This window comes from Cydia pomonella, chromosome 25, assembly GCF_033807575.1.
Source record: "Cydia pomonella isolate Wapato2018A chromosome 25, ilCydPomo1, whole genome shotgun sequence".
NCBI lineage: Eukaryota > Metazoa > Arthropoda > Insecta > Lepidoptera > Tortricidae > Cydia > Cydia pomonella.
The window spans coordinates 8,321,585-8,349,218 of NC_084727.1; the positions used below are offsets into that span (position 1 = coordinate 8,321,585).

Below are 27,634 nucleotides of genomic sequence, written 5' to 3' on the forward strand. Positions count from 1 at the left end.
TTATCTTAAACTTTAAAAACGATTATTATATATCAATGTTAAGTTTAAGACTCTTTCTTGCTTTCCAATTTCTCCAAAGTTCCCGATCATGGGCTTTCCTCCGCCAAGTGGAACCAGCAATAGTTTAAAGACATCTTCCCATCTTCGTTGAGTTCTATGGTTTTTTTCTGCCTCCTGTGTGGAAATACCTACGTGTAAGTCTATGTAGTATATTGCCTTCCTGAGGGCTTGCATTGAGAGCATAAATTTAAATTTCGTTGTCTATCTCTCTTTATATTCGGGTGGCAGAAAACCACGGTGAACACCGGACGGACCGGTGGAAGCATTATTTCCTATAGTACAAGAGTTGAACGAAAATGGTCACACTAATTAACACAAAGACGAGGTTTGATTTTTTTAATTCTGGGGTTCTTTTACATACTAAAAATATACTCATACTCATACTCATTTATTGGTAAAATATACAATTTTACATGTCAGCAATAAAATACACAGTTGAAATTAAATTAAATTTAATTAGAAACGAGACACGTCTAGCGGCAACTGTAATGGAGTTGCTGTTAGTGTTGGTTAAGAAGGTCATCCTTTGAGTCCTCTGCTTTGAAACTCGACTCAGTTTTTCAGACTCACATTTTAAGTCTAAACTCGAATTCTTTTCATCTTGTTAGCGACTCGAGTCTTTTTTAGGGACTTGAGTCCTTTTCAAAGAACTCTCAATTTTTTGTTTGCACAATTTCGAAATGCTTTGTCTTTAAGTAATAGTCGTGGATTAGGTACACAAATAATACAATAACGCATAATGTATTTACTTTTATTTAGATAAACCTATGAAATGGTTAACGGAGTCTTTATTCGGAGGCTTGAGTCTTTTCAGTTCTCCTAATAAAGACTCAATTAATGACTCGCCTCGGGACTTAAAAGACTAGGAAGTTTTTAAGCGCCAAGTTTCGTAAAAACGAGTCGAGTTCTTCAAATTCAGACTCAAAATACTCGAGTTCCTACCAACACTAGTTGCTGTTGACATTCGGACGTCGCTTTTAGTGCATATTTTATTACCTATGTACTCAAGCTAGGTGGAAAATAAAGTCCACACTTTTCTTTGCCCTCAGTGCACTCTATACATCTTTCAACCTCACGCCGTCAACGCTTCTATTATTCGCAGTTCTGTTTCCAATTTATTTTATCGCTATTGGCGCAGCTTCAGCACTTTCAGCAAATAAATTGCGATTTAAGTTTGATGTGCCGAGCTGCCGAGAATGCTCAGTGTTCCGAAAGTTTTTGGAGTGGAAAGCTGAAATGACGGATCTCTATTTTATGGGGTATTTGTATGAAATGTAGTTTATAAGGAATGAATTTGACGACCGGTCTGACCTAGTGGATAGTGACCCTGCCTTTGAAGCCGATGGTCCTGGGTTCGAAACCCGGTAAGAGCATTTATTTGTGTGATGAGCATAGACATTTATTCCTGAGTCATGGATGATGGGTGAGTCTGTGTGATGAGAATTTTCTCTTGAAAGTTTCCAGAAATTTTGGAAGATTTGAGAATATTGTGCAACTTGAACATTGCTCAAACTACATGCGGATATATTTTTCCATTTCTCATGCTCTGAAAAAGGGTCGTTGCTGTTCTAAAAAGTGTGCAGAAATTGATACGTTTCTGCACTAGAGCTGTTTACTTTCCAAGTATATATATATTTTTTTACGATAATCAATTGAAATTTGGTCTTAAATCGATTTGTTTATACAATTTCCATTCTGATATTAACCTCTCCATTCCATAAATAACGATACTTTTACCTAAATTGATTGGTTGATTGAAAAGTACCCTCAAGAATTGGTATAAAAAATTATACCTAGTTATATTTTAAAAAACCACATGTATTTTACGTTCCTCGTATTCGAAATGAAAAGCAGTGTTTAACTCACTACGTTCGAGCGCCAAACTATCTCGGCAGAAATGAGTACCTTTCATCCCTTGGTTAACAATCTAAGTTAACGGCACTAATCATGGGGCATGTGAGAGAAAATTTGAAGTATTTTTGATATTTCACCGACATCTGGTAAATTTCTACCGCTTTATGAATAAAAAGTTGAACGTCCTATTCGTCCTTTATATTTTCTATGTATTTAATCAAATCTGCTGCAATTTTATTTTGGTTTCAATATTATTAACAAATTAAAACTATGTTTTTTAGCTCATGGGATGTATCAAAATTCAGAAATCAGAAAACAGACATCATAGCATTTATTCGTGATAAACTATGACATACAAAAGTATAACAACATAACAAAAAAAAGAAACATAAATAAAGAAAGAGAAAGAAGTATTTAAAATTTAAAATTCAAAAATTTATTCTGCAAGTAGGCCTCAAGGGCTCTTTTACAAGTCAATACAACATTTATAAATACAACAGCCAATACCTGGGTAAACATTACATTATAATAATCTTAAAATAAATAATTACTACAATACAATAGAGATGTATAGTCTCTATGGTTAAAAACACATTAAATCTGGAGATGTAAAAGGTCCCCAATATCAGAGTACTAATACTAATAAAATTTGGAGGTGTAAAGTCTCTCCAAGTGTCAAAATAAAATTTATACTAAATAAATAAACCGCGTCTGGACTGTTAAACTAGCAGTCTCATAAACTAATGTTACATTCTGTACATAACTAGTATGTACCAAGTCAAGTATATTATACAATATGACAGAGACGTATAGTCTCCAAACTTAATACATTAAGTTTGTAGATGTATAAGGTCCCCACGGTCTGAGAAAAATAATAATACACAATAATAATGACATTAATAAGATTTGGAGGTGTAAAGGTTCTCGAAATGTCAAAGAATAAAAAAAATAAAAAATTGTATGAAATACATGTTTCAATGACGCCATTAATTTTCAAACGAATGAAAAATTAAACTTAATCAGCTCTATTGCTCTTGTTTGTGGTAAAATGTTGCCAGCATTTAAACTGATGGTAAACACTTATTTTACAGGATTTGTCTATACCATCCCATTACTGGTGCCAGTCCCATCATAGGGGTGTTTACTATATATTTTTGTAAAATATGTTACGAGATATAAAGTACCTATAACGAGACTTTACCAATAGACTTCCTTAAAGCTTACAAATGGCTTTTTCCCAGTCTTATTTTCCTTTTTGTCTTCAAATCCCGTGAATGTAGTCGTTTAGCCACGGAACAGGGGAAACCACTCCGTGCGGCGCGAAATGGCGCAATAATAAATACGTTTGGGGCTTAATGGCGGCAAAAGTGATTAGATTAGGTGGATTTTTCTTTTCTTTGAGGATTATTATCGCACGAACGTAGGTTGAGTTCTTCACTGAAAAAAATGATCTATCGAGCACACATTTTCATTAAGATTAACTGCTTTATACAAGATCAATAAATGTTTGAAAAACAGTTTTAAATACAATAGAGTAACGTTATTCTTTGAACATTTATAAGTATTGAAAAATCAATACAAACAAACGAACGTAAATATCACCGTAATGCTCAAAACAGTACAATTTACTATAATACTTTAATGTTGCCTATAGTCCCCACGCTGGTCTGGCCTGGATGCATGCAGGTTTCCTCGCGATGTTTTCCTTCACCGAAAAACTAGTGATAAATATCAAATGACATTCCGTACATAAGATCCGAAAAACTCATCATTGGTACGAGCCAGGATTTGAACCCGCGACCTCCGGATTGAAAGTCGGACGTCAGCTCCACTTGGCCACCACCGGTTAAAATAAAATAAAATAATTTTAACATAGATACTTAATTATAAGTAAGTGTGTTGGACGACCGGTCTGGCCTAGTGGCTAGTGACCCTGCCTACGAAGCCGATGGTCCCGGGTTCAAATCCTGGTAAGTGCATTAATTCGTGTGATGAGCATGGATATTTGTTCCTGAGTCATGGGTGTTTTCTATTTATTTAAGTATTTATAAATATTTATATATTATATATATCGTTGTCAAAGTACCCTCAACACAAGCCTTATTGAGCTTACTGTGGGACTTAGTCAATTTGTGTAATAATGTCCTATAATATTTATTTATTTATTTATTTATAAGTAAATTGCCAAATCCCAACCTTCGCTGGCCAGGCTACATCAAATACAAGTTTCGTCAAAGTACCAACAGTTCCAATCCAATATCACCAGTTCAAAAAGCTTCCTCAAAGTGCCGAAAGCTCATTACGCGGCCGACTTCCGGGAGATGGCGGCACTTCCGGCGCAGTCTGTGATACTCTGTTCTTTGTTATACTGAAATCAATCAAGGATGGGGTATTGGATTTTGTGTGATAGTTGTTTAAGTGTAATTTTTGTGTAAAAGTGTAATAGTTATTTACAGTACATATGGTGCTACTTTCCCACACGCGTGCGGGAATTAGCACTTTCCGTGCATAATATGTCGAAACTGCTGTAAAACGTTGTACGATACACGTGCGAATAGGTAATTCGCAACTCTTATCGATTTAAAACACTGCCTTCGGTCGTGTTTTAATTAATTTCCTATTTTCTACATTTGTATCGTAAATAACTATTATGATATAAGTTAGGAAAGTAGGAAATTCGCAACTAGTGGCGATAAATTAAAACACGACCGAAGGTACTGTAGTACATGTTCCTTCAAAATGTATAGCATAGGCACGAAAAGTGCTTATTCCCACACTAGTGCGAGAAAGTAGCAGAGCAGCATATGTACTGTAATAGTTATTTACAGTACATATGGTGCTACTTTGCCGCACTAGTGCGAAAATTAACACATTACGTTACTCTGTCGAACATTTAAAGGGCTATATGTACTGTAAAACGTTGTACAATACATGTGCGAATAGGTAATTCGCAACTTGTGTCGATTTAAAACACTCCCTTCGATCGTGTTTTAATTTATCACCACTCGTTGCGATTTTCCTATTTTCTGCACTTGTATCGTAATAGTACATTACGATGACGTGTTTTGTTAAGATTAGTTAGTGGAAAACGTTTCCTCTTTGGTTTTTCTCAGAAACGCGTAACTTTTCAGGATTGCCATAAAACAAACCTAATAACCTAACCTAACCTATCTATAGGATAACCTAAGGAAATTCCTGAAAAGTTAACGGTTTCAGAGTTATGACTAATAATAATATGACTATCATTATACATTATGACTTACAATAATTATGCCAAACAAAGGGATCTGTTCGAAAAGCTATTCTTCTCTCTTAATGACCACTTGACCTTTTCTCACCACAAAGACCTACAAATGTATCCATGTTTTTGCTGCCTGGTTACAAATGTAACCATTTAAATACTTTACAAAAACCCTACTAAGCTGCAGTTTAAAAACACCCGACCGGCTGAAAGCTGTGCCTTGGTCTGACTCTGAATCCACAGATTACATAGGCACCGCATTTGTGCAAGTTTACTTTTAAATTGTAAGACCTGTGAAACTACAGAGTTTTAGGAACTTGCATTCTATTTACAGCATTTATTTTATACTACAAAAGTCTGACAACGGCTGTAGCCTGCTAAGTAACGGCAAAAAAAGTTTGAAATAGAGGTGGGTTGTCAAATAAAATTTTGTAGCCACAGTAAATTTACTGCTTTCTTTCGACACATGATTAAAACTTTAAGAACGCCATTTGACTTTAATGCTTATTCTTTCACTGATATTTCACTGTTAAATTTGTGAGATATTAAAAAAGTCTAATAGATCAAAGGCCAAAGGTATGGCGGCATCGTTTTGAGCGATTTTTTTATATTTAACAAATTTAACACATACACACATATCAGTGAAAGAATAGGGATCAAAATCAAATGGCGTTCTAAAAGTTTTAAGAATGTGTCGAAAGATGGCAGTAAATTTACTGTGACTACAAAATTTTCTTTGACAATCCACCTCTATTTCAAATTCTCTTTGCTAGCGGTAAATGAAAACTTAGTTCCTATAGTAAATACATTTTTCTACTCGTCGACTGTAATGGTTGAATTAAGATTTCGTATACCAAACTATAATTGCGTACTTTTCATGTATGGGCTCCCAACTCAACTATAATATTCATCTCGATACGCTGTAGTCAACTATAATAATTGACCAAGACTAAACGGGCGACAAATAGTTCCGCGTTAATGTCTTTTATACTACATTTTTGTCTACTGAGATACTTACCAATTTTCATTAATTATTTACGTTTTATAGTAAAAAAAGTATTATTTTAGATGACTCGTAGAAAAAGTATTGTATACAATAGTGATATAATCACGCCTTTCAATCTCGCACCTTACTTTGGCAACTCAGCAAGCTTCGTTGCCTAAACACGGTACTCGACTGAAAAGCTCTCTGTTATATCACGGTTGTATAAAATACTGTCAGTAGAAAAAGGTGGCAAATTTAAAAAATGTAGACGCGATGGGTTTATCTCCCATAGAAAATTTTAATTTCGCGCCTTTTTCTACTGACAAAGTGGTTGTGCCAAACTATATATTATGTAGGTACATAATCTCGTATTTTTTAATTTAGCTAGCCCGAAATTCAAAAATACCAGATAGTGGAGCTGAAGATGGAAATCGGTTTACCAAACGTAGTTTAGAACTTTTATTGTAGATATTTTTTTATTTACACAACCAAAATTAGCGATCGCGCTCTTAATTAAATTACTACGAGATCACCTGTATTAATCGAACTATTTTTTTTTATTTTTTTTTATTTACACGAAACTGGAATAATCAGTCGCGCTCCCAAATTAAATTAGGTACCACGGTGACCGCAAGTCTTATTTGCTTCATCTAGTTGAAGTGATCTCGGCATCCGCCATTTTGTCCTCCAACGAAACAACATGGCGACAATGGCTAATGGCGCCGCAAAGTGTTTTCGAAAGGAAAGGTTTCGGGTACTCTGTTTTTATAGGTTTCTTTCCGTCAGACGTCTATTTTGGTTTTTAGCTTAAATCAACTTTGAACTTTAAGGGTTTTTAAATTAAATTAGGTTTATCCCACGCGATTTAAATTAAGAATGGAAGTCCCTCTGCGCTATAAATTCTAAGGGTTTTAAATATTACAATACAAATCCTTTTTAGTGCACAACCTCAAAATAACATTTACAGAAAGATGTATATACATAAAGAAGCATGTATGTCTTTCTGTAAATGTTATTTTGATATGGATATGGATACATGAGAACAGAGGTGAGAAAAGGCGGTCTAGGCGAATATATCTATGGTCGTTGATTTATTACATTAATCGCGGCCATCATAACTTTTTTCTAATTTAAATATACCTACTTAATTATTTTCACTATATTACAAAAATAGCAAAGATATTTCGTGGTTAGGTAAAATATTAAATTACCTATATTATTCTGTTTATCTTTTCTAAGTATAATACATTCTTATCAGACCATACTATTTTGTTTGACTTTGTCCTTCATATATCATAGCCTAGATAGCCGCAAGGTATAGTGCCATACATTAGAAAGGGATAGCATAATTCGTCCCTGAATCGCTGTCAAACTTCGTTTTTGTAGGAAGTGTCATTTCTGTACGGTAGTACTATTATTTATTATTTATTCTGTGCTGTAAGATACTAAGAAAAATACCAAGAATATATCATGGGAACTTTGCATTTCATTTAAATTCTCTTTGACACATTGAAGTGTGAATAACCTTATTCTTACGCACGCAAAAAGCCAAAGCCACTACTTAATTTAATAAGAAAATCCCATCACATTCTCAAAACAGCACTCCGTCGCGAAGGTAGGTAATTAGGCGCAATAATTAATTTAACTAATTACGCGCTCAAGAGCCGCCATCTTGTGGAGCCGCGAAATGGAGACCGGATATTAATGGAGACTCTTTATTAATTGCGGCTTGTGAAGATTTTCTGTTTTGTTAGTATGCTCCAGGATTTAAACGTTGTTGTAAGAGTTGAAATAATATAGGTGGTTTATACTTAGGATTATAATAATTTTTACGTAAGGTAGGTTAGGGTTTTTAAATTATGTATATAAAAGTAAAATATATAAACACTTACACAACAATACAAAAGATATAAACACGTTATAAAAAACCTAGCCTAGGGTGGTCAGGGCTGCAGAGAGAGCAACCGCCGGACTATCCGCGCCGTGTCCAAGATCACCGCCTTCTGCATCTGACCTTTGATCCAACCACCTAGCGAGAGTCTCTCAAGGTGTTGGTCGAGACTCTTTGCTATGAGACCGTTCGATTATTATTATTATATTCTCTGAAGATCCACAGTTTACTGGTACCCCAGTTTACTAGGGTAATAAGTAGTTACAGACTGACGAGGCCGTAACTCAATAACTTAATACCATACTGTCCAATATTATAATTTCTACCGTCGTTGTTAGCCGACCTAAAAAGGTATAAATCGATTTTTCTAAAAATAGCTTATTGTAAATAGGAACGATTTGTTTCTTTAAACGCTAATATAGAGGACACAGACGGATAAAATATGTGGACCCCTTTCGGGTAAAAGCCCACCTACCCGAAAAAAAAAGTTTTTTAGATACCGTGATGCAAATAAAAAACTAGCCAAGTGCGAGTCGAACTCGTGCGCGAAAGGTTCCGTATTATCTATAAAAACGGCAAAAAAATCATGTCTGTTGAATGGGAACCCCCTTAAGTATTTATTTAATTCTGTTTTGTTTTAGCGGCAACAGAAATGCATCATCTGTGAAAATTTCAACTGTCTATCACGGTTCATGAGATACAGCCTGACAGACGGACAGACGGACGGAAAGCGGAGTCTTAGTAATAGGGTCCCGTTTTACCCTTTGGGTATGGAACCCTAAAAAGTAGCCAGATCAGTTAGATGGTACTATGGTACCATATTCTTCAGCTCAACCTGAAGTGGGTCAAATTTAGCTTTCAAAATTTGGCGCACACTAACTAACTCACAAACATACATACTAACAGGGCAAGTTAAATACAAGCTTGTAATAAAAAATTTAATAAGATATGTTTTGGTATTTTATTTTTCTATTCGAACCAAGTTTAACCGAATAAGGTGTTGGTTGTTGCCCTTGCAAATAATAGTCTAATTTCTGTGTGATTTTTTTAAATGGAATTTCCTGTTGATTAAAACGTGTAAAATTCAATACAATAGACCATTAATTTTGCGGTAGCCCTTCTTTTTGCTTAGAAACAAACAGTCATACACACTTTTTGATCAAAACTTATAGACAAAAAATAGACCTATAGTTTCATGTGTAGAAATAAAATATAAATAGGTCCATGGCTATTACAAAAAAGACTTAAATCTGTATTTTACAATAACAAATACTATACTTGAAATACCTATGTAAATCAGTGATTTGATACCTCTGTAGAAAGTACGTTAAGTGTAATTCTTAAAACAAGTGAACTCATTCAGCATATTTGAATTGAATTAACTTTCCACGGAAATTACAAAATGGATCGTGAATCAACATCCCAATTGGTTATCAATTTCCGTGGCTGAAACAATTGCCCGCATCAAGTATTAAAAGCCTTTGGATATTGTAATGGATTGGACAAAGAATCGCGAAGCTACTAAAGGGTGGAATATTTGGATAATCGTTAATAGTAATTTGTATAAATTCTCATTCTTTTGGTTTATAAATCACGTGAACGGCGCTGCCATACCATCGAAGTAACGCTCTCATTTTAAACAAACTTGATGAAATGACATGAAACAGAGCTTTTTTTTTCTCTTTTGCACTATTATATTCTTATTTCCACAGCCGAGCGGTATAATACAGTAACTTTAAACATTAGAGTCTTGCGCGTTTGGGTCAAAGCCGGTAGTTCTATTTTTTTTTCAGACTTGTATATGATTTTGGCCCAATGAATAATCCAAGTTTGTGACCTGGAGCGCCGAACGCAACTGTATCAAAAAACGAGAAATTACAAATGGCGACAAAGTTACTAGAAGGGTCTCTACAAAATTACGTTACATTGCGGAATTTTACAGATTGATTGAATTCGTTACACTTATCTAATCTCGCATACGATTTATTGAAACATCTGTAGAGACCATAAGATGTTCATGAAACATTTAGTAACGATATTAATACTTCTTCCACACGCGCTGACTGCGCGTTAATTCGGAAAAAAGCACAACAGAACTGTTTAATTTGATATTAATTTAAATAAATCAGCATATTTTAATTAAATTAACTTTCCACGGAAATCAACATCCTAATTGGTTATCAATTTCCATGGCTGAAACAATACGGTTGTTTCCAATTTTTTGAAACGCTTGTATTACGTTCTATATTAACTAAAAGTTGCCCTAAAATTCAACTTTTATACTAAAAACGGCTTTAAATATGTTAAATTAACAAAATATATTTTGACAGATGCTTTCGCGCCCAAAACGCTCTTTGAAAATTGTGTGACATCACAGTTTGACACATAATTTCATACACACGTAGAAGATACGAGCTGTCAACTGACATTTGTCATTTGTTGTTTATCGCCTAACTGTCAACAGTGTCAATCCGAGAGTTGTGACGTCATCAGAATCTTCAATGATGATGATGACGTGTGCCAAAAGATATTTTAAATTCAATATTTACAAAAATATGGTCATTACAGGTCCCCTAAAAGTAGTTTAACATGTTCTTATAAACCAAAAGAATTTATTGGGATACAATTTTGCCCTAAGATTTGTAGATTGAAACAACCCTATTGTCCGCATCAAGTATTAAAGGTCTTTGGATATTGTAATGGGGCAGACAAAGGGTCGCGAAGCTACTAAAGGGTGTCCAATATTCGGATAATCGTTTCAGATACCTACCATAACAGGGCGAGTCGCCCTGTCGCCCGAGCCGAGGTGACGATCGCTATCGCTTCAACAACGAAACGCCTTGTGCCTATCTATCTCTTCTTCCTCGCGTTGTCCCGGCATTTTGCCACGGCTCAAGGGAGCCTGGGGTCCGCTTGACAACTAATCCCAAGATTTGGCGTAGGCACTAGTTTTTACGAAAGCGACTGCCATCTGACCTCCCAACCCAGAGGGTAAACTAGGCCTTGTTGGGATTAGTCCGGTTTCCTCACGATGTTTTCCTTCACCGAAAAGCGACTGGTAAATATCAAATAATATTTCGCACATAAGTTCCGAAAAACTCATCGGTACGAGCCGGGTTTGAACCCGCGACCTCCGGATTGCAAGTCGCACGCTCTTACCGCTAGGCCACCAGCGCTTCGCCTTGTGCCTATCTATCACTCTTCCATATTAGTGCGACAGTGACAGTTGCGTTTCGATCGCTACGGAGCGGAAGCGATTTGCACGTTGGCTACGCGTAATGAACAGAGACCTCATAACACATCTTGATCCCACCTTAACCCTTTATGAGGCATAAAAGGGTGTCAGAAATTATGCAAAATTGAACCTTATTACTTTGAAACAAAGTTCAAAATGTGGGAAATATATTGCCTTTGCCTTATAAAGACTTAACCTTCGAAGCGTTTTTACATTGTTTGAGAACCGTTGAAAAAACAGATGCTAGTGTTCAACCGATTTCAATTTTTTGTTAAAAGTATTGAAATAAACATTTTTTTCTTCAATGTGCATGTCTTATTCTATAAATTGAAGAAATTATTAAAAAAAAATTGAACATTAAATATGGCCAGGTAGGTAAACATTGCGTGCTATGTACGCCGACCAAAAAAAGTATAATTTTTACAAATATATAATTCAACTTTAGACTGATGAAACCGTAATGGCGTTTTCTCATTCTTTCGCACCATTATATTCTCATTCAGAGCCGTAAAACGTTATAAAACATGCAGTAAAGATATTAACGCCTCTTCCACACGATCCGACTGCCGCGCCAATCAATTATTCACGGTTACGGATACCGTTTTGGCAAACGCGGGATTGTGTAGATGCGGCTTTAGGTGTTTTATTCTATTGATTTTTGTAGAGGCTGTCTAAAGAGCTTGTTACACCACAGATAATCGTATATTCATGGTTACGGATACCAATTTGACTAACGGGGAATAGTGTGAACCCGCCTAAACTCTGCACCAAAGTTAGAGTGACAGAATGTGGGACTGGTGTTGCCTCTATTCTTTTTTAAATTTTCTTGTAAGATATTTTTTAATCTTTATTGTACAACCTATTGTGTATGGAGTGTGGAATTAAAAGGTGTGAAATCTCTTATGGTAGAACTGTTGGAAAGCAGCTGTCAGCTATAAATAATAGTTCCAAATCTCTCCTGAGTAGCGCTACACTAGCTAAGAACCTAGGCGTTATTGACGGAGTGAAGTGTGCTGTCTATGATTTGCTTTTTCTCAAGTATTCTAGGTATTGTAGCGCCACCTATTTAAGGTTTTTTGATGACACTTTTTTGTACATGGAGATTTCATTCCTTACCTCCACCTTCCATACTATTGTGAATGATTTTAAAAATGACGGACTGAATGACTTAAGGCCTAGGTTATGAAGTGTAGAATTAAATGGAGGAAAATCTCTTATGGCAGAACTTGTGACCAGCTTTCGGGTTTAAATAATAGTTCCTAATCTCTCCGGTGGCGCTAGGTAGGCAAATGGATTACATGAACCATAGAGGTATAATAATATAGAATTGAAATGGGGGAGGGGCAACAAATAACCCGACCAAATTACGTAGGTTGTTTTGGGTATGTTGTCAGGAATGTTAAAATGTGTTTTTAATTTCGTCGCATTGCGCACGCGTATAGCACATCTATATAAATACTAGGTCTATGACATTTTATTTCGGTGTATTTTGGCGCCGCCTATTTAATGTTTTTTGATGGACACTTTTCATACATAGAGATGTTCCTCCTTTTATTCCACACTCCATAGCCTAGGTTAAGATAGGACTCAAGGTATATTCTCAAGATAGGACTGTAAGACTAAAACTTGCGTCCCGGTTAGAAATGAATAAAAAACGCTCCATGAAAGGTTCATGGGTTATCAAAGCTTGTATCTTGTAATATGTAGGTACAGTCAGCATCAATAGTAGCGGATGAAACAACGCGCCAAAAGTATCTGATATTCAGGATAACTTTTCCAAATATAGATAAATCTCTAAAATATACATGCGAAGGTATATCTTTTACCGTCTTAATTGTTCTACATATAGAACCACCACATTTTGTTAAGCTGTTTCAGAATGGTAGATACTTTTGAAACCTTGTTTGATCCGCTACTTTTGATGCTGACTGTACAAGGAGAATGTTATTTTTAACTCATTTTATTAGAGAACCGCTTCTTTCGCATGTTAAACACAATGTAACACGAGGAACGCCAAAGATTTTAACCACGCACTTCTGAGGCCAAAATTTAGCCGAAAAATGTTTTTTCTTTTTTTTTTACAAATTTTTGAATGTATATGTATAAAAGAAAGTACATAAAAAGTAAAGGTCATGGTAAAACTGGCTCTTAAAATGAATTTTACTTTTTTTTTTCGTAAAACCTAGTTTTTGTAAAGTGTTGCTTGTCACTTTTTGACATCTATTAATAAGGATATTATCGCCATCGAAAAGGCGTTTTGCACTAAGTTACAATAGGAAGATATTTTTATATTGGTATTAACGCATTCACTGCCAGGGGGCGTGGCCTAGGAACAAACTTGTATGACGGTGAACGCATATTTGCGTCGGTGGCAGTGAATGCGTTAACTCTGAAACTAGGCGAAATCCAGAAAAGTTTATATGTCATTTTAGTCTTTAAATGTGATCAGGAATCGGGGTCCTTATTACCTACTTTTATTTATTTTGAACTAAATAAAACGCAGCGAGTTATGTAGGTAGGTACTATTGTATACGCAAGAGTGGGGTGAGAAAACTAAAAGATCCTGCTCGACGTTTCACACTATGTACCCACTTTTTTCTTACAAAAATAAATAAGTTGTTTTGTTTTAGAATATATTTTATGCTATTCGTGCACTATGTAAATAATGTATATTATGATTGTTTGTATTTCTCTATGTAAGTGAATTGTAATATTCTTTTGGCGAAATAAATTCTTAAACCATAAATCATAAAAGATCCTGCTCGACGTTGCCAAGATATAAACTTTTCTTCTTCTTCCTCGCGTTGTCCCGGCATTTTGCCACGGCTCATGGGAGCCTGGGGTCCGCTTGACAACTAATCCCAAGATTTGGCGTAGGCACTAGTTTTTACGAAAGCGAAACAAGTGTAGCGAAGCGAGTTTTGGCGAAAGCCAAGATATAAACTTCTGTAAGCTCTAAGTCAGATATTTGTCCCACAGCCGCCAGATAGGCGCCACTGTCGCACACAAATATTGTCTTATTTGTCAATATTCCGCCGCCATAACTTTCAAATGTCAATGTCAAATCGTACGGATACGCGGGAAAGTAGGACAGACAAACTATTAGTTTATGGTTATATGACTAGATTGCTAGTAGGAATTCCTATTCGTGAGTCATACCATAGAGTATAGACAATGGAATATGCTAAGTTAGAATAACATAAATTCTCATAAAGATTGATTTATAACTAGTTGACGTTTTGATGAAATTGACAATATGGAATATTACGCGAAACTGCGTAGGGGGCGCCAATACTACAATCCATAACAATCTGAGGGTCTACCGCGAAACAAGAAAAACGAAATTTCGTTAGGTATCTAACCTCTATCAGTCTATCACTCTTGCATATTCGAGCGATGAAGAGGCAAATAACAGGCCGCCCTTTGTAATCAAACCGCCTTGATGCATCAATGTCATATTTTATTATCTGTGAAAACTTGTCAAAAAACAGTTTAAGGCACAGTATGTATAAGTTACTCTATGGTTTAGGAAAGGTGCTAGTGCTGTACTCTGGCGGCAGAAAATTGCAGTAATACTCCCTATTGCGTTTGTTAGATATAAAGGCCGCCCCACACTAGCGTCTCCCGAGCGTTCGCGTCTAGTCAACTCTATGGCTGCTACTCGACGCAACGTTGGCGCAACTGCGCAGCGACGCCATTTTCCATAGCGCTGACTAGACGCCGACGCTCAAAAGACACTAGTGTGTGGTGGCACTAAAACATATTTAAAACTTTCAGAGGCTTTCAAGTCATATCATCATGAGGTAAGGTCTTCTTGGCTAAACATACACCACATACCTCAACTGTCAAAAATTAAATAACCACCATGTTTTGTTTGATTGACACATCTAGTATATTACTTTGTCTATGGTCATAGTTTATGAGCTATACGTTAAACACAGGCACGCGATAATTAATTTACATAATATACAACTACCTAGGGTTATTTGATGAGTTCTTCACTCATCAAATGTGTTTTTGTACAAAACAATGGCACAAACTAACACTCTGCGTAAAAAAAGTTTAATATTGTTTGTGTGTCTTGTAATTACCCCAGCCTAGGTAGGGCTTAAAACAGACTTTGTAATTTTTGGTACATAAATTTTATAAAAATAAATTATGATTAAGTACAGTAATACAGTCCTCGAAACTTCAAAACATGGTGAAAACTCAAAATCTAAAGTACTTTTTAAGCGTAAAGAGCGTTTAATTTAACACTCGTTTACCCACGCATGTCTGAACCCAGCTTAAAAAGAAGTCCACAATATTCCCGCGGCGCCGGGCGGCTGCGTTAAAATTTAATATTTAATTACTCGTTCGCGTGTTGAATGCGATACGCGTACTGTACATATACTTGTGGAGGAACGAGTATTTTGTACTTGGTATAAATACTTGGCAAATACTAGGTGCTGATGGGAATGTTCGTAAACCTTAATTTTCGGTGACTACCATCAACCAGGGGTGAATATAGCCGGGTGAATGGGGACAAAACTTAAAATGTGATTTACCTGATGATTTCTCAAAAAATACGCACACGTATTGTATCATTCGATTGAATATAATAGTAGATTTTGTATGATACGTTTTGTGTGGGTAGTTATTGATAAATGGTCAGGTAAATTACATTTTATGGTTTGTACATATTCGTCCCGGCCATCCCTATTCACCCCGGTTGACGGTACTAATTAAAAAGGATCTTACATGAAACTTTTAAAAGTCAAAGTTAGAATAATATACAATAGTCAGAGTAACGTAAGAACTGATTTGTGACAGTAATGAATTGAACCTCTTGTATACAAGTTACGACCTATTTTTATCTGAAAGCCTTAGCACATATATAATGGTGATATCATAACTGTCAAAAGTAAATGATTGCAGAACAGCAACTAGAGTTACATATACCTTTATTAACCAAAAAAATTGCGTACCATCAGATCCACAGCGCAGGCTTCGTCATATTACCGAAAACTCATCCACCTCAGGTTTCGTCAAAACAGAATGTCCATTTACACATAAGTCATTAACGTACCCGGCACAAACGTCCCCATAAGACCAGCGACGTTCCCACGTTGAACAGCCAGCGATATACGTTGGTCCAGGTCCAGACCTAGGATCGCAACCCCTATCCCACAAGCGCCTACCCAGGTCCCTCACAAAGCCCTTTGCCTCAGAACACCAAGGCCCGGCTGAGTAAGTAAGTATAGCTTTGGGCATGTGCACCGGATGGAACCCTCTAGATTACCTCGACGTGTCTTGCTTGGTGCAGTTGCGTATGCTAAAAGGAAAATTGGAAGACCGATGCTGCGCTTTAAAGACTGTGTTAAGCGAGACATGTCAGCATTTGAAATCGACCACCATGCCTGGGAAACAGCTAAAAACCGTGATGGATGGCGCAAGCGTGTTGTGGAGGGGAGAAGGCTATGCGACCAAGCCTGGTTTAATGCGTTAGATAGCAGAAGGTGTCGCAGAAAGCATAACGGGACTGGAAGCTCAGGTGGCATGAGCTTTCCCTGCCAAAAATGTGGGAGGTCGTGCCGCTCACGCATCGGCGTTCACAGTCACCAAACCTGTTGTCTAAACAGCAGTGCTTAAATCGTCTGCAATAGACGCAAATGCTTGATAGATGATAGCTTTGGGTTATTTTATGACAATAGGGTTGTTTCCATCTACAAATCTTAGGGCAGAATTGTATCCCAATAAATTCTTTTGGATTATAAGAACATGTTAAACTACTTTTAGGGAACCTGTAATGACCATATTTTTGTAAATATTGAATTTAAAATATCTTTTGGCACACGTCACGTGACCAAACTCGAAACGTCGTTGAAGATTGTGATGACGTCACAACTCTCGGATTGACACTGTTGACAGTTAGGCGATAAACAACAAATGACAAATGTCATTTGACAATTCGTATCTTCTACGTGTGTATGTAGTTATATGTCAAACCGTAAACTGTGACGTCACTCAATTTTCAAAGGGCGTTTTGGGTGCGAAAGCATCCGTCAAAATATATTTTGTTCATTTAACATATTTAAAGCCGTTTTTAGTATAAAAGTTAAATTTTAGGGCAACTTTTAGTTAATATAGAACGTAATACAAGCGTTTCAAAAAATTGGAAACAACCCTATTATAACCCATATTAGTAGGTACCTCAAGTATTTCCTGTCACTGTTATTCTCACTGTCTCCGCTCTATCTTCCCTCCTATCAATTTCACTCACCAACTGAAATATTAAGCCTTATTAATTTATGGATAAGTCTGCAATTCTTTTGTCTCGGCAAATATCCATTTGGACGAAATTTCGAAGAAGCTATTACAAAGGAATTAGCGATTCATTAATCGATCGGTATCTTTCCGTGTTTCGTTATTTGAGAATTCTAGGCGAAACAGAAAAAATAAATATCGAACGTCAAGAACTTGTTTACTCTATGCATTTATAGTAGTTTATGTGTTTGTTACAAAGCAGAGATGTATTTTAGAACCCTTATAGATTCGTCATGTCCGTCAGTCTGTCCGATTATGTCACAGCCACTTTTTTTTGTCACTGAATAATACCTTCTAACCGCCCGATTCGAAGAATGAAATACGATAACGATAAGTTCTGGTTTAGATAAGTTCTCATTTAGATATCGTTTGTATGTCGTATATGACAGAAGCAGCTCGATTCGAGCGACCAATGTCACTTTGACGTTAGAAATATCGTAGACAGATCTTATTGGGATCACATGGGAATCGAAATAAACGTCAATTTAGACCTGTCGTTTAGTTATCGATCTTTTAAAGATCTTAAACGTGTCTTAATCATTCTTCGAATCGGGTCGTAAATCACTTCCCACATATTAATACACATTAAAATATAAACGATGAGCTTCACTGTTGCTTTGCAAAATGTTGATTTAACAGCTATTTAACAGAACATACATATCCAAATGGTAATAACAAAATGTGTTTAATTTATCTATAGGGACCGTGCGCGTTGGAGGGTCTGCCATCTTGTGGCCTGCATCGGAACAATAAAGATGTACATTTCAACGTCACGTGTTTTATTGTGCATAGTAGGTTCTGCCATCTTGTGGCCTACATCGGAACAATAATCATCACATTTACGCCTCGCGCCAAAAATCTGACGGCTCCTGTGCTGCCGCCTACAGTTCATGCACGCTCCCTATAATAACTGTGATTAAGTTAATATGCTCATAAAAATTAATAATATGCAATTTAAATTGAATGCGGATCCGCTTGCCGTTCCGGTGTGCGAGGGGGATATCGATATACATAGAGCAATCTCGTTCACACATTTGAGCGGCGTGCGTATCTGCATTATTAGTGAACTTAATTGTCCTTATTGAAATTGATTAAGACGATACTTGTTCCTGAGTCACGGGTGTTTTCTATGTATTTAAGTATGTATAAATATTTATATATTATAATGTATATCGTTGTCTGAGTACCCACAACACAAGCCTTCTTGAGCTTACTGTAGGAGTTAGTCAATATGTGTAACAACGTCCTATAATATTTATTTATATATTTAATGAACATAATTAAATTGAATTGAAGACTTACTAAAATTTTATTCTCGTGACCTTAGCCCAACTTTTTTTTATACTACGTCGGTGGCAAACAAGCATACGGGCCGCCTGATGGTAAGCAGTCTTTGTAGCCTATTTACGACTACAACTCCAGAGGAGTTACATGCGCGTTGCCGACCTTAACACTCCACACCCTCGTTGAGCTCCGGCAACCTTACTCACCGGCAGGAACACAACACTATGAGTAGGGTCTAGTGTTATTTGGCTGCGGTTTTCTGTAAGGTGGAGGTACTTCCCCAGTTGGGCTCTGCTCTAGATCTGGAATGACATCCACTGGCTGTGCCCTACCATACAAAGCGAGATGACATTCGCAATGCCCATGCCTCTCTTTAATGCCAAATCCTTTAGCAATTTTTTTTATCCCCCCCAAAGTTCCACCCAAGCTAATGTTTGCAAAAGTTTAAAATTATAGTATCAACCAAGCGCGCACCATTACTTTTTCTAAACTTTTCCTACCATTTCAGAGACCTAAGCCGAAACGAGCTGACAGCGATCAGTCGACGAACCTTCCGTGGTCTGTCGGCCCTCAAGAGTCTACACCTGGATGGAAACCAGCTCAAATGCATCGATGAAAAGGCGCTGGAAAACTTAAAAAGCCTCGAAGTACTGTAAGTTGCTGTTTTCTCCTTTTTCATAGTAATTAAACGAGCTGAAAGCTATCAGCGCCTTTCGTGGCTTATCGACCCTGAAGAGTCTACACCTGGATGGACACCAGCTCAAATTCATCGGATAAAAAGGCCCTGGAAAATTGGAGCCTCCTGTAAGTTGCTATTTCATTTTCATCATGAAGGTACCTTTTTAACTAAGCATTCCTGGTAATATTTAGAAACTAAAATGTCATATAGATAAAATTTTCTGGATTAGGCCTATTTTCAGAGACAATTAAATGTTTTTCGAAATCATTCTTTCGCCATAAGTCGATACAAAATACATTTTTGACTGCGGTATTGCCACTTTGAGGTCTAGTCTGGACATACCTATTGATTGACATCGAAAAATTTAAAAAAATGTATTCGAGACCCCCCAAATAATTTCACAAAAAGTCATATAACATTTTTTGCTTCTGTTGCCATCAGGAATGCACCGTTAAAATCTCTCGCAATGCTCACGGGCACCTTGTATCTCGGGTGATATGGTTCGATTTCCACCCTTGGTTAACAATCTACTATTTAATGTTAAAAATACCAGTTTTTGTTAACGTGTGGGGAAATGCTGTAAATAAAAATGTTGCGTGTTGTTATATTGTTTTGGTATCGCGTGTAAATGCCAAAAATACTACCAATTAAATAAGCATTGACTGTAATATAAAGTTAATTGTATAATATCTTGGGTACTTCAATTGAAATAACTTTTTTGTTTTTACATTAAAATAATATGTTCAAAATTATAATTCTATTTTTGTTGTTAATATTGTTTTTTTTTTTGCTATCGCGACCCCATCGCATGTACTAATAGCCAAAAATACTATTATATAAGCATTGAGTTTAATAAAAAGTTATTCGTCTATTTCTTGAGTGTCTACATAAGTCAAATGAAAGACCTTTAATATTTGAGTTTTGTTCCCAAAAAGTACTTAATACGGAATAGTTCATACATGATAAACTTAATTTATTCAACGCAAGTATATTTTAAATGCCATTAAAGTCTATTTTCGGCACCGGAACCACCGGATCTATATTAAAGATAATCTATATCTTAAATAGCCCCAGCATCCGTCTAAGGGAGATGAAAGCGAGATTATCATCCTGAGTTGCAGAAACGTGGATAATGTCCATAGCGTGACAGAGTTCTCGCAATTTCGCTGATCTTTCAAGGATTATCTGAAAGGTCCGTCTTGGAATTTGCATTTTTTTCTACTTTCTGCCGAATAAGGCGGCTAAAGATTTTTGGAGATATATGTCTGTGTGTACGAGTGTGTTATTTGCTAGAAAAGCATAGACAAATTTCTTCTAACCAACTGTCCAACCTCTGTATGTATTTCCTAGTTGTATTTGCAATATCTCACAATTATGACGAACATTAATGCTAGCGGCAGCCATTGGAACTAATTTTACTCCATAAGATTTTACGCAGAGAAGCTGATAAAATGAGGGCCGCACCAGGCGTGCATCTAGCGAATATTACTAAATTTTAACGCCATCTTATACAGCTTACAATCAATTGTTTAATTTTCATTTCCAGAACCTTAAACAACAACAACTTGACGTACTTGTCGCTGGAGCCGGCAGCAGTTGCGCGACTACACACGCTGCGACTGACCGACAACCCGGTCGTATGCGATTGTCGCGTCGCACGGTTGGCTAGCGCTGTGAAGAGTACGGGCATTTTGGGAGTTGGAGCAAGGTACGTTTACATGTTGTTAGACAGCAGTCGTGAGACTAAATACGTTGCTACTGACTGACAATCTGGTCGTGTGCGATTGTCGCGTCGCACAGTTGGCTAGCGCTGTGAAGAGTACAGGCATTTTGGGAGTTCGAGCAAGGTACTTTTATTTCTTTCAATGTCATTGTACAGAAAAACGTACAAGAATTCGAACTAATCAACCTTTTGACCAAACATAATATTTTATATCGTTAGATAAGTACTATATCTGTCTACTGCGAAATTACACAGACTGCGTCTGATATCAGTCGTGTACGATTCGGGCGTCGCGACATAATAGGTAATCTTACGCCAAACTCTGCGTAGGGGGCGCCACTACCACAATCCATCACAATCTGAGGGTCTACCGCGAACGAAATTTCGTTATCTAACCTCTATCACCCTTGCATATTCGAGCGACAAAGAGGCAGTTAGCTAAATTTCGATTTTCGCGTTTCCCGGTAGGCCCTTTGTAAACAAGCCGCCTTAATGCATCATTATCATATTTTATTATCTGTGAAAAGTTGTCCAAAAACATTTTAAGGCACAGTATATATAAGTTACTCTATGGTTCACGATAGGTGATTAATACTCCCTATTCAGCACGCTGACAGATCATGAGCCCCTAATGGGGTTGGCAACTGTCAAAGGTTTGCATAGATGGCGCCATCATAGCTTGCCCCTGTCTCTAGTTTTGTTCTATGAGATTTGAAGATTCTTGTTTTTTTTTGGAATTTTGTGACTTAAAGTACTGGAATCCAAGTCACAAAATTCCAAAAAAAAAACAAGAATTTGACACAATTCTAGGGATTGACAGGGCAAGCTATGGTGGCGCCATCTGTTTAATACTTCGACCGGCCAACCCCATTAGTGTATAACAATATCTTTATTACATGATCCAGGCCTGGTAAGAAAGTTTATGTATCAATTAGGGGAAAATCAAATCTAATGTTCAAAGGTTCATAAAAATGTGTTAATGTAGCCCATAACCCACAACTTATTAACTTTACCAATGTGCCTAATCAAACAAACAAACATTTATTCAGCAAATAGGCCACAGGGGCACTTTTACATGTCAAGTTTTACACTAAATAACAAAATACAATTACAAATATGGAATCAATTAAATGTAAGATACTTTATTAGAGATGTATACAGTCTCTAATTGTCGAATTACACAAAAAATAATATGATAAAAAATACAAACAACAAATACAAAAATACTTTAGAGATGTAAAAGTGTCTAAGTGTCAGAGATAAAATATAATTTAAAAAATGACCATTAAAATATGATGAAATGACCATTAATGATAGATGCCACATGAAAATCTCACCGTTTCTTTGCAGATGCCAAGCCCCAGCCACATTAAGAGGAGCTCTTCTGACAGATTTGGAGGCACACGAGTTAATATGCAGTGGTAAGCATGTATAAGTCATAAGTCATATATTTGCGAAAGATAGGGTATTCATAGGATCTTGCAGTTAATAGTTAACTGAGCCAAGCTACCTTGTCACACAGTGACATGCACATTTCAATGTTTCTGCCTAATACTAAACATGCACTTAAATAATATATAAAATTAACACATATTTTCATAAGAACATTAACATACAAAATAACAAATATTAATAATTAATTATATGATATAATACAAATTATTTTCATGTGTAGACTAAATATAATTTCTGACAATTAGTAAAATTGTGTAACTTCATATTTAGTGATTCAAACGGGCTTTTATCAACTCTAACAATATTGTATTGTTACATAATTTTCCCTTTTTCCTTATTTTGAGGTTAGACCCGTTTAAATCATTAAATATGTGTAAAAAACGCGTTTAAAGAGTTATGCTCTAATTTCAGTTTTCTATCATACCTTATTGCCTAATCGAAACCTTTCAAAGTGAAACTTTTTGAATGTTGAAACTTTTCATCGTGTCTTATTCTAAACAGGACCAACAACAGCAATCCCCGGCGAGTGCTCCGCCGAGCCGCGCTGCCCTCCACCCTGCCGCTGCACACCCGAGGGCACAGTTGACTGCAGAGAAAAACTTCTGTCCGAACTGCCTTCCACCATCCCGCATAGAGCTACTGAAATGTGAGTAATACAACAGATACTACATTATTGGACCTGGTCTGATGGCCTGCACTTGCGTTTCAACAGCTATCGCAGTACTGTGCCTCATAGGGCAGCTTTAGACTCGCGCAACAACAGCGATTGCAGGCGAATGGTTTGGCAAGTCCCGCTGCCCCCTCACTGCCGCTATACACCTGAAGGTACAGCCAACTGCAGAGAGAAGCTATTATCTAAACTGCCTTCCACCATCCCGCATAGAGCTACTGAGATGTAAATACTGTTGCTCCTTGAGGCCGCTTTTGACTCAAGCCACAACAGCGATTGCAGGCGAATGGCTTGGCAAGTCCCGCTGCCCCCTCACTGCCGCTATACACCTAAAGGTACAGCCGACTGCAGAGGGAAGCTGTTATCTGAACTGCCTTCCACCATCCCGCATAGAGCTACTGAGATGTAAGTACTGTTGCTCCATAGGGCTGCTTTAGACTCACGCAACAACAGCGATTGCAGGCGAATGGTTTGGCAAGTCCCGCTGCCCCCTCACTGCCACTATACACCTGAAGGTACAGCCAACTTCACACAGGAGCTGTTATCTGAACTGCCTTCTACCATTCCGCATAGGGTTACTGAAATGTGAATAATACGACAGATGCTAAATTATTGGACTTTGTCTGATGGCCTGCTCTTACGTAATAACAGCTATCGCAGGTGAATGGTTTCCGAGGTTTGCTGCCCGCACCCTGTAAACAGAAACTGCTTTCCAAAACTGCCTTCTACTATCCCACATAGAGATGTAAGTATTACGACAGATAGTACGCCACTGAACCGCCTTCGGAGGCCTGCATCCGAGTAAGAACAGCGATCCAAGGTGAATCTGTTTCCGAACCCCCCTGTCCTCGATTTTGCCATTACCCGAGGGCACAATCGACTGAAGAGACTGCTGTCTGAACTGCTTCTACTATAGCACATAGATCTACAGAGATATGATACTACGACAGCTAGTACGCTACTGGACCGCCTTTGAAGGCCGGCACTCGCATAACAGTGATCGCAGGTGAATGTGTTTCCAAACCTCGCTGCCCACCCGAGGGCAGGTTCGACTGCAGGGAGAAACTTCTGTCTGAGATGCCTGCTACCAATCCGACCTAGGGCTACTGAGATATGAGTACTACGGTAAACACTGCGCTAGTGGACCGCCTTTGAAGGCCTGCAGCACTCCTGTAACAACATTGATCACAGGTGAATGATTTTCCAAATGTTTTTGTCCACGAAGCTCCACTATTTGATCGTGAGAAATCTGACGTAGCTTAAGAGGCTCCCTGGCGCCAATGACCTTCGATGAATCCCTTAGATTTCTAATGTGATTTGCAGCTTATCATATTAATCAATATTGGCACCAAAGTTGAAGAGTAACGAAAGAAGTGTTGTTTTAGACAATGTTTAAAAAAATCTATAAAAATAATATTTTCTTTCAAAATCCGACAGACCAGATTAGAGATAAACGATTGAAGAACCGATAGCCGTTTATCTAATAATTCTATTTGTAGTGCAAATGTAGGAGTGGCGACTCAAAGCTTGTCAAAAATCGATGAAAACCTCGGGGAGCCCCTTAAGGTGTTGCGAATTGTATTCTCCAGAGAGTTTTTGTTTTTGAGTATTTCTATTGGCAAGATAAACCTTCATATATGGACAAATGGCCTTATGTATTCGCACAGGATAATTATACTTAGCTTTAAGATTAGTGCAATATTTCTATAAATATGAGGTCACTTAATTCATGTCTTGGCGCAGTCGGTAGGATTAACACTCCAAGTATAAAGAGTAGACATTAAATTAAGAAGAACTAACTCGTCTCTCTTTCCAGTCGCTTAGAACAGAACGAGATAACCGAGGTCGGCGCCGGCGCATTTTCTACAGTGAAGCGGATCGCGCGCATTGATCTGAGCAACAACAAGATCACGAAGCTAGCTGCGGATGCGTTTACTGGACTAACGCACCTTACTTCTCTGTAAGTTTACTTTTCAAATTGTTTGGCCTACATTGATAATTTGTAATCAAAATTAACAGACGTAGAAGGACAAAGGGACACTGGTATGAAATGATAGGATATGTTAGGTGGCGCAACGTTAAACAATAAAATCTAGAAATGCGGCGCTGGCTTGTTTCCAGAAACCCGCGCTCATCCCGATACTTCGCGCGTAGTGAATTTACTTTTGCTCTAGCTTATTCTATAAAGTCGTAAGCGGCAAATCGGTATTTACTATTAAAAGTATCGAATCGAAAAATCACAACTACTAAGTGTGTGTTATAAATAATCGGCATGGCAAATTTAGAGGCTTGAATCGGTCCCATTTGCCTGTACTTACAATGAAAATATTTGTTTATAACGAGGCATCTTTGACACGATTTGCTATGCTATACAAGTTAACCAATCGTGTAACGGCAACTACAGACATGAAGTCGATGCCATGAATAATCAGTTCACCAAATAATACTTTCATAAGTTTTGTAAATGCTGAGAAAAATCAAGGTACTTGCTGCCAATATTTACAATGCGTCGTACAGACTTACGCTACTCTTGTTTTTTTCACAATATTCCTCATTAAATGTACCCACATACTACCTGTTTGACAGTTATACCATTTGAATATAATAATTGTAATAACGTTTAATTTTATTTAAATTAACCTTTTTATTTTTTCAGGGTTCTATATGGAAATAAAATCAAAGAGTTGCCTACAGGAGTTTTCCACGGACTTTCTTCATTACAGTTGTTGTAAGTAAACAATTATAGAATAATATGTACACTGTTAATTACTTTTCAGAACATTTCCTAAATCAATTATTTATTAACCAGCAGAAACGTCTGCGAATAGGTGACACGAAGTAGCAATAGGGTTGTTTCCAATTTTTTGAAACGCTTGTTTACGTTCTATATTAACTAAAACTTGCCCTAAAATTCGACTTTTATACTAAAATCGGCTTTAAATATGTTAAATTAACGAAATATATTTTGACGGATGCTTTCGCGCCCAAAACGCTCTTTGAAAATTGTGTGACGTCACAGTTTACGGTTTGACACATAACTACATACACACGTAGAAGATACGAGCTGTCAACTGACATTTGTCATTTGTTGTTTATCGCCTAACTGTCAACAGTGTCAAATACATATATAAAAAAATACAATTCTGCCCCAAGATTTGTAGATGGAAACAACCCTATTGTAACTGGTGAATATCCGATATGACTTGGAGCTCCGGTAGCCGTTTAAGAAGTGTAACGTTCTTACGATAGATGTCGCTAGGGTCCCCTAGTCCCATAGTGGAGAAATTCGCTGGCTATGTATGAGGTCTTGGTGCTCAGTTGGCAGAGCGCTGGAGTATCTATCCAGAGGCCGTGAGTTCAAGTCTCATCCAAGGCAGTAATTTTTCCACTTTTATTTTTTTCTTAAATATTTATTTTACTTTGACGACCGGTTTGGCCTAGTGGGTAGTGACCCTGCCTACGAAGCTGATGGTCCCGGGTTCAAATCCTGGTAAGGGCATTTATTCGTGTGATGAGCATGGATATTTGTTCCTGAGTCATGAGTGTTTTCTATGTATTTAAGTATTTATAAATATTTATATATTATATATATCGTTGTCTAAGTACCCTCAACACAAGCCTTATTGAGCTTACTGTGGGACTTAGTCAATTTGTGTAATAATGTCCTATAATATTTATTTATTTATTTATTAACAAGCAGAAACGTCTGCGAATAGGTAACACCAAGTAGCAATTGTAACTGGTGAATATCCGATATGACTTGGAACTCCGGTAGCCGTTTAAGAAGTGTAACGTTCTTACGGTAGATGTCGCTAGTGGTTCTTACGGTAGATGCCCCTTAATCCCATAGTGGAGAAATTCGCTGGCTATGTATGAGGTCTTGGTACTCAGTTGGCAGAGCGCTGGAGTATCGATCTAGAGGCCGTGAGTTCAAGTATGACCCAAGGCAGTAATATTTCCACTTTTATTTTTTTCTTAAATATTTATTTTACTTACAGGTTACTGAATTCGAACGAAATTACCTGCGTACGAAAAGACACCTTCCGAGATCTTCAGAACTTGAAATTATTGTAAGTATTTGTGTTGAAACCCTTCTGTTGTGATAAATGAAAAAATGAAAATGATTTATTTCATAAATGTTAGGTACACATATGACAAACAAGTGATATGCAATAAAGATTTGACTTTGACTTTCTCTGGTGGAAAGGTTCCTTAGGCATAATAATATGATGCTTTGTTTGTTACATAAGG

The 27,634-nt window shown here is 37.1% G+C and overlaps 1 protein-coding gene across 2 annotated transcripts in view; it reads left to right on the forward strand.

Moving 5' to 3' along the window:
• Positions 1-27,634, forward strand: part of LOC133531768 (protein slit) — a 126,195-nt gene that overhangs the window by 71,607 nt on the left and 26,954 nt on the right. For both annotated transcript variants that reach the window (XM_061870155.1, XM_061870156.1), the window contains 7 exons: positions 19,365-19,508; positions 21,082-21,243; positions 22,609-22,679; positions 23,215-23,359; positions 25,200-25,343; positions 26,040-26,111; positions 27,382-27,453. In XM_061870155.1, coding sequence (XP_061726139.1) covers positions 19,365-19,508; positions 21,082-21,243; positions 22,609-22,679; positions 23,215-23,359; positions 25,200-25,343; positions 26,040-26,111; positions 27,382-27,453 — 810 coding nt within the window. The remainder of the gene's footprint in view (positions 1-19,364; positions 19,509-21,081; positions 21,244-22,608; positions 22,680-23,214; positions 23,360-25,199; positions 25,344-26,039; positions 26,112-27,381; positions 27,454-27,634) is intronic.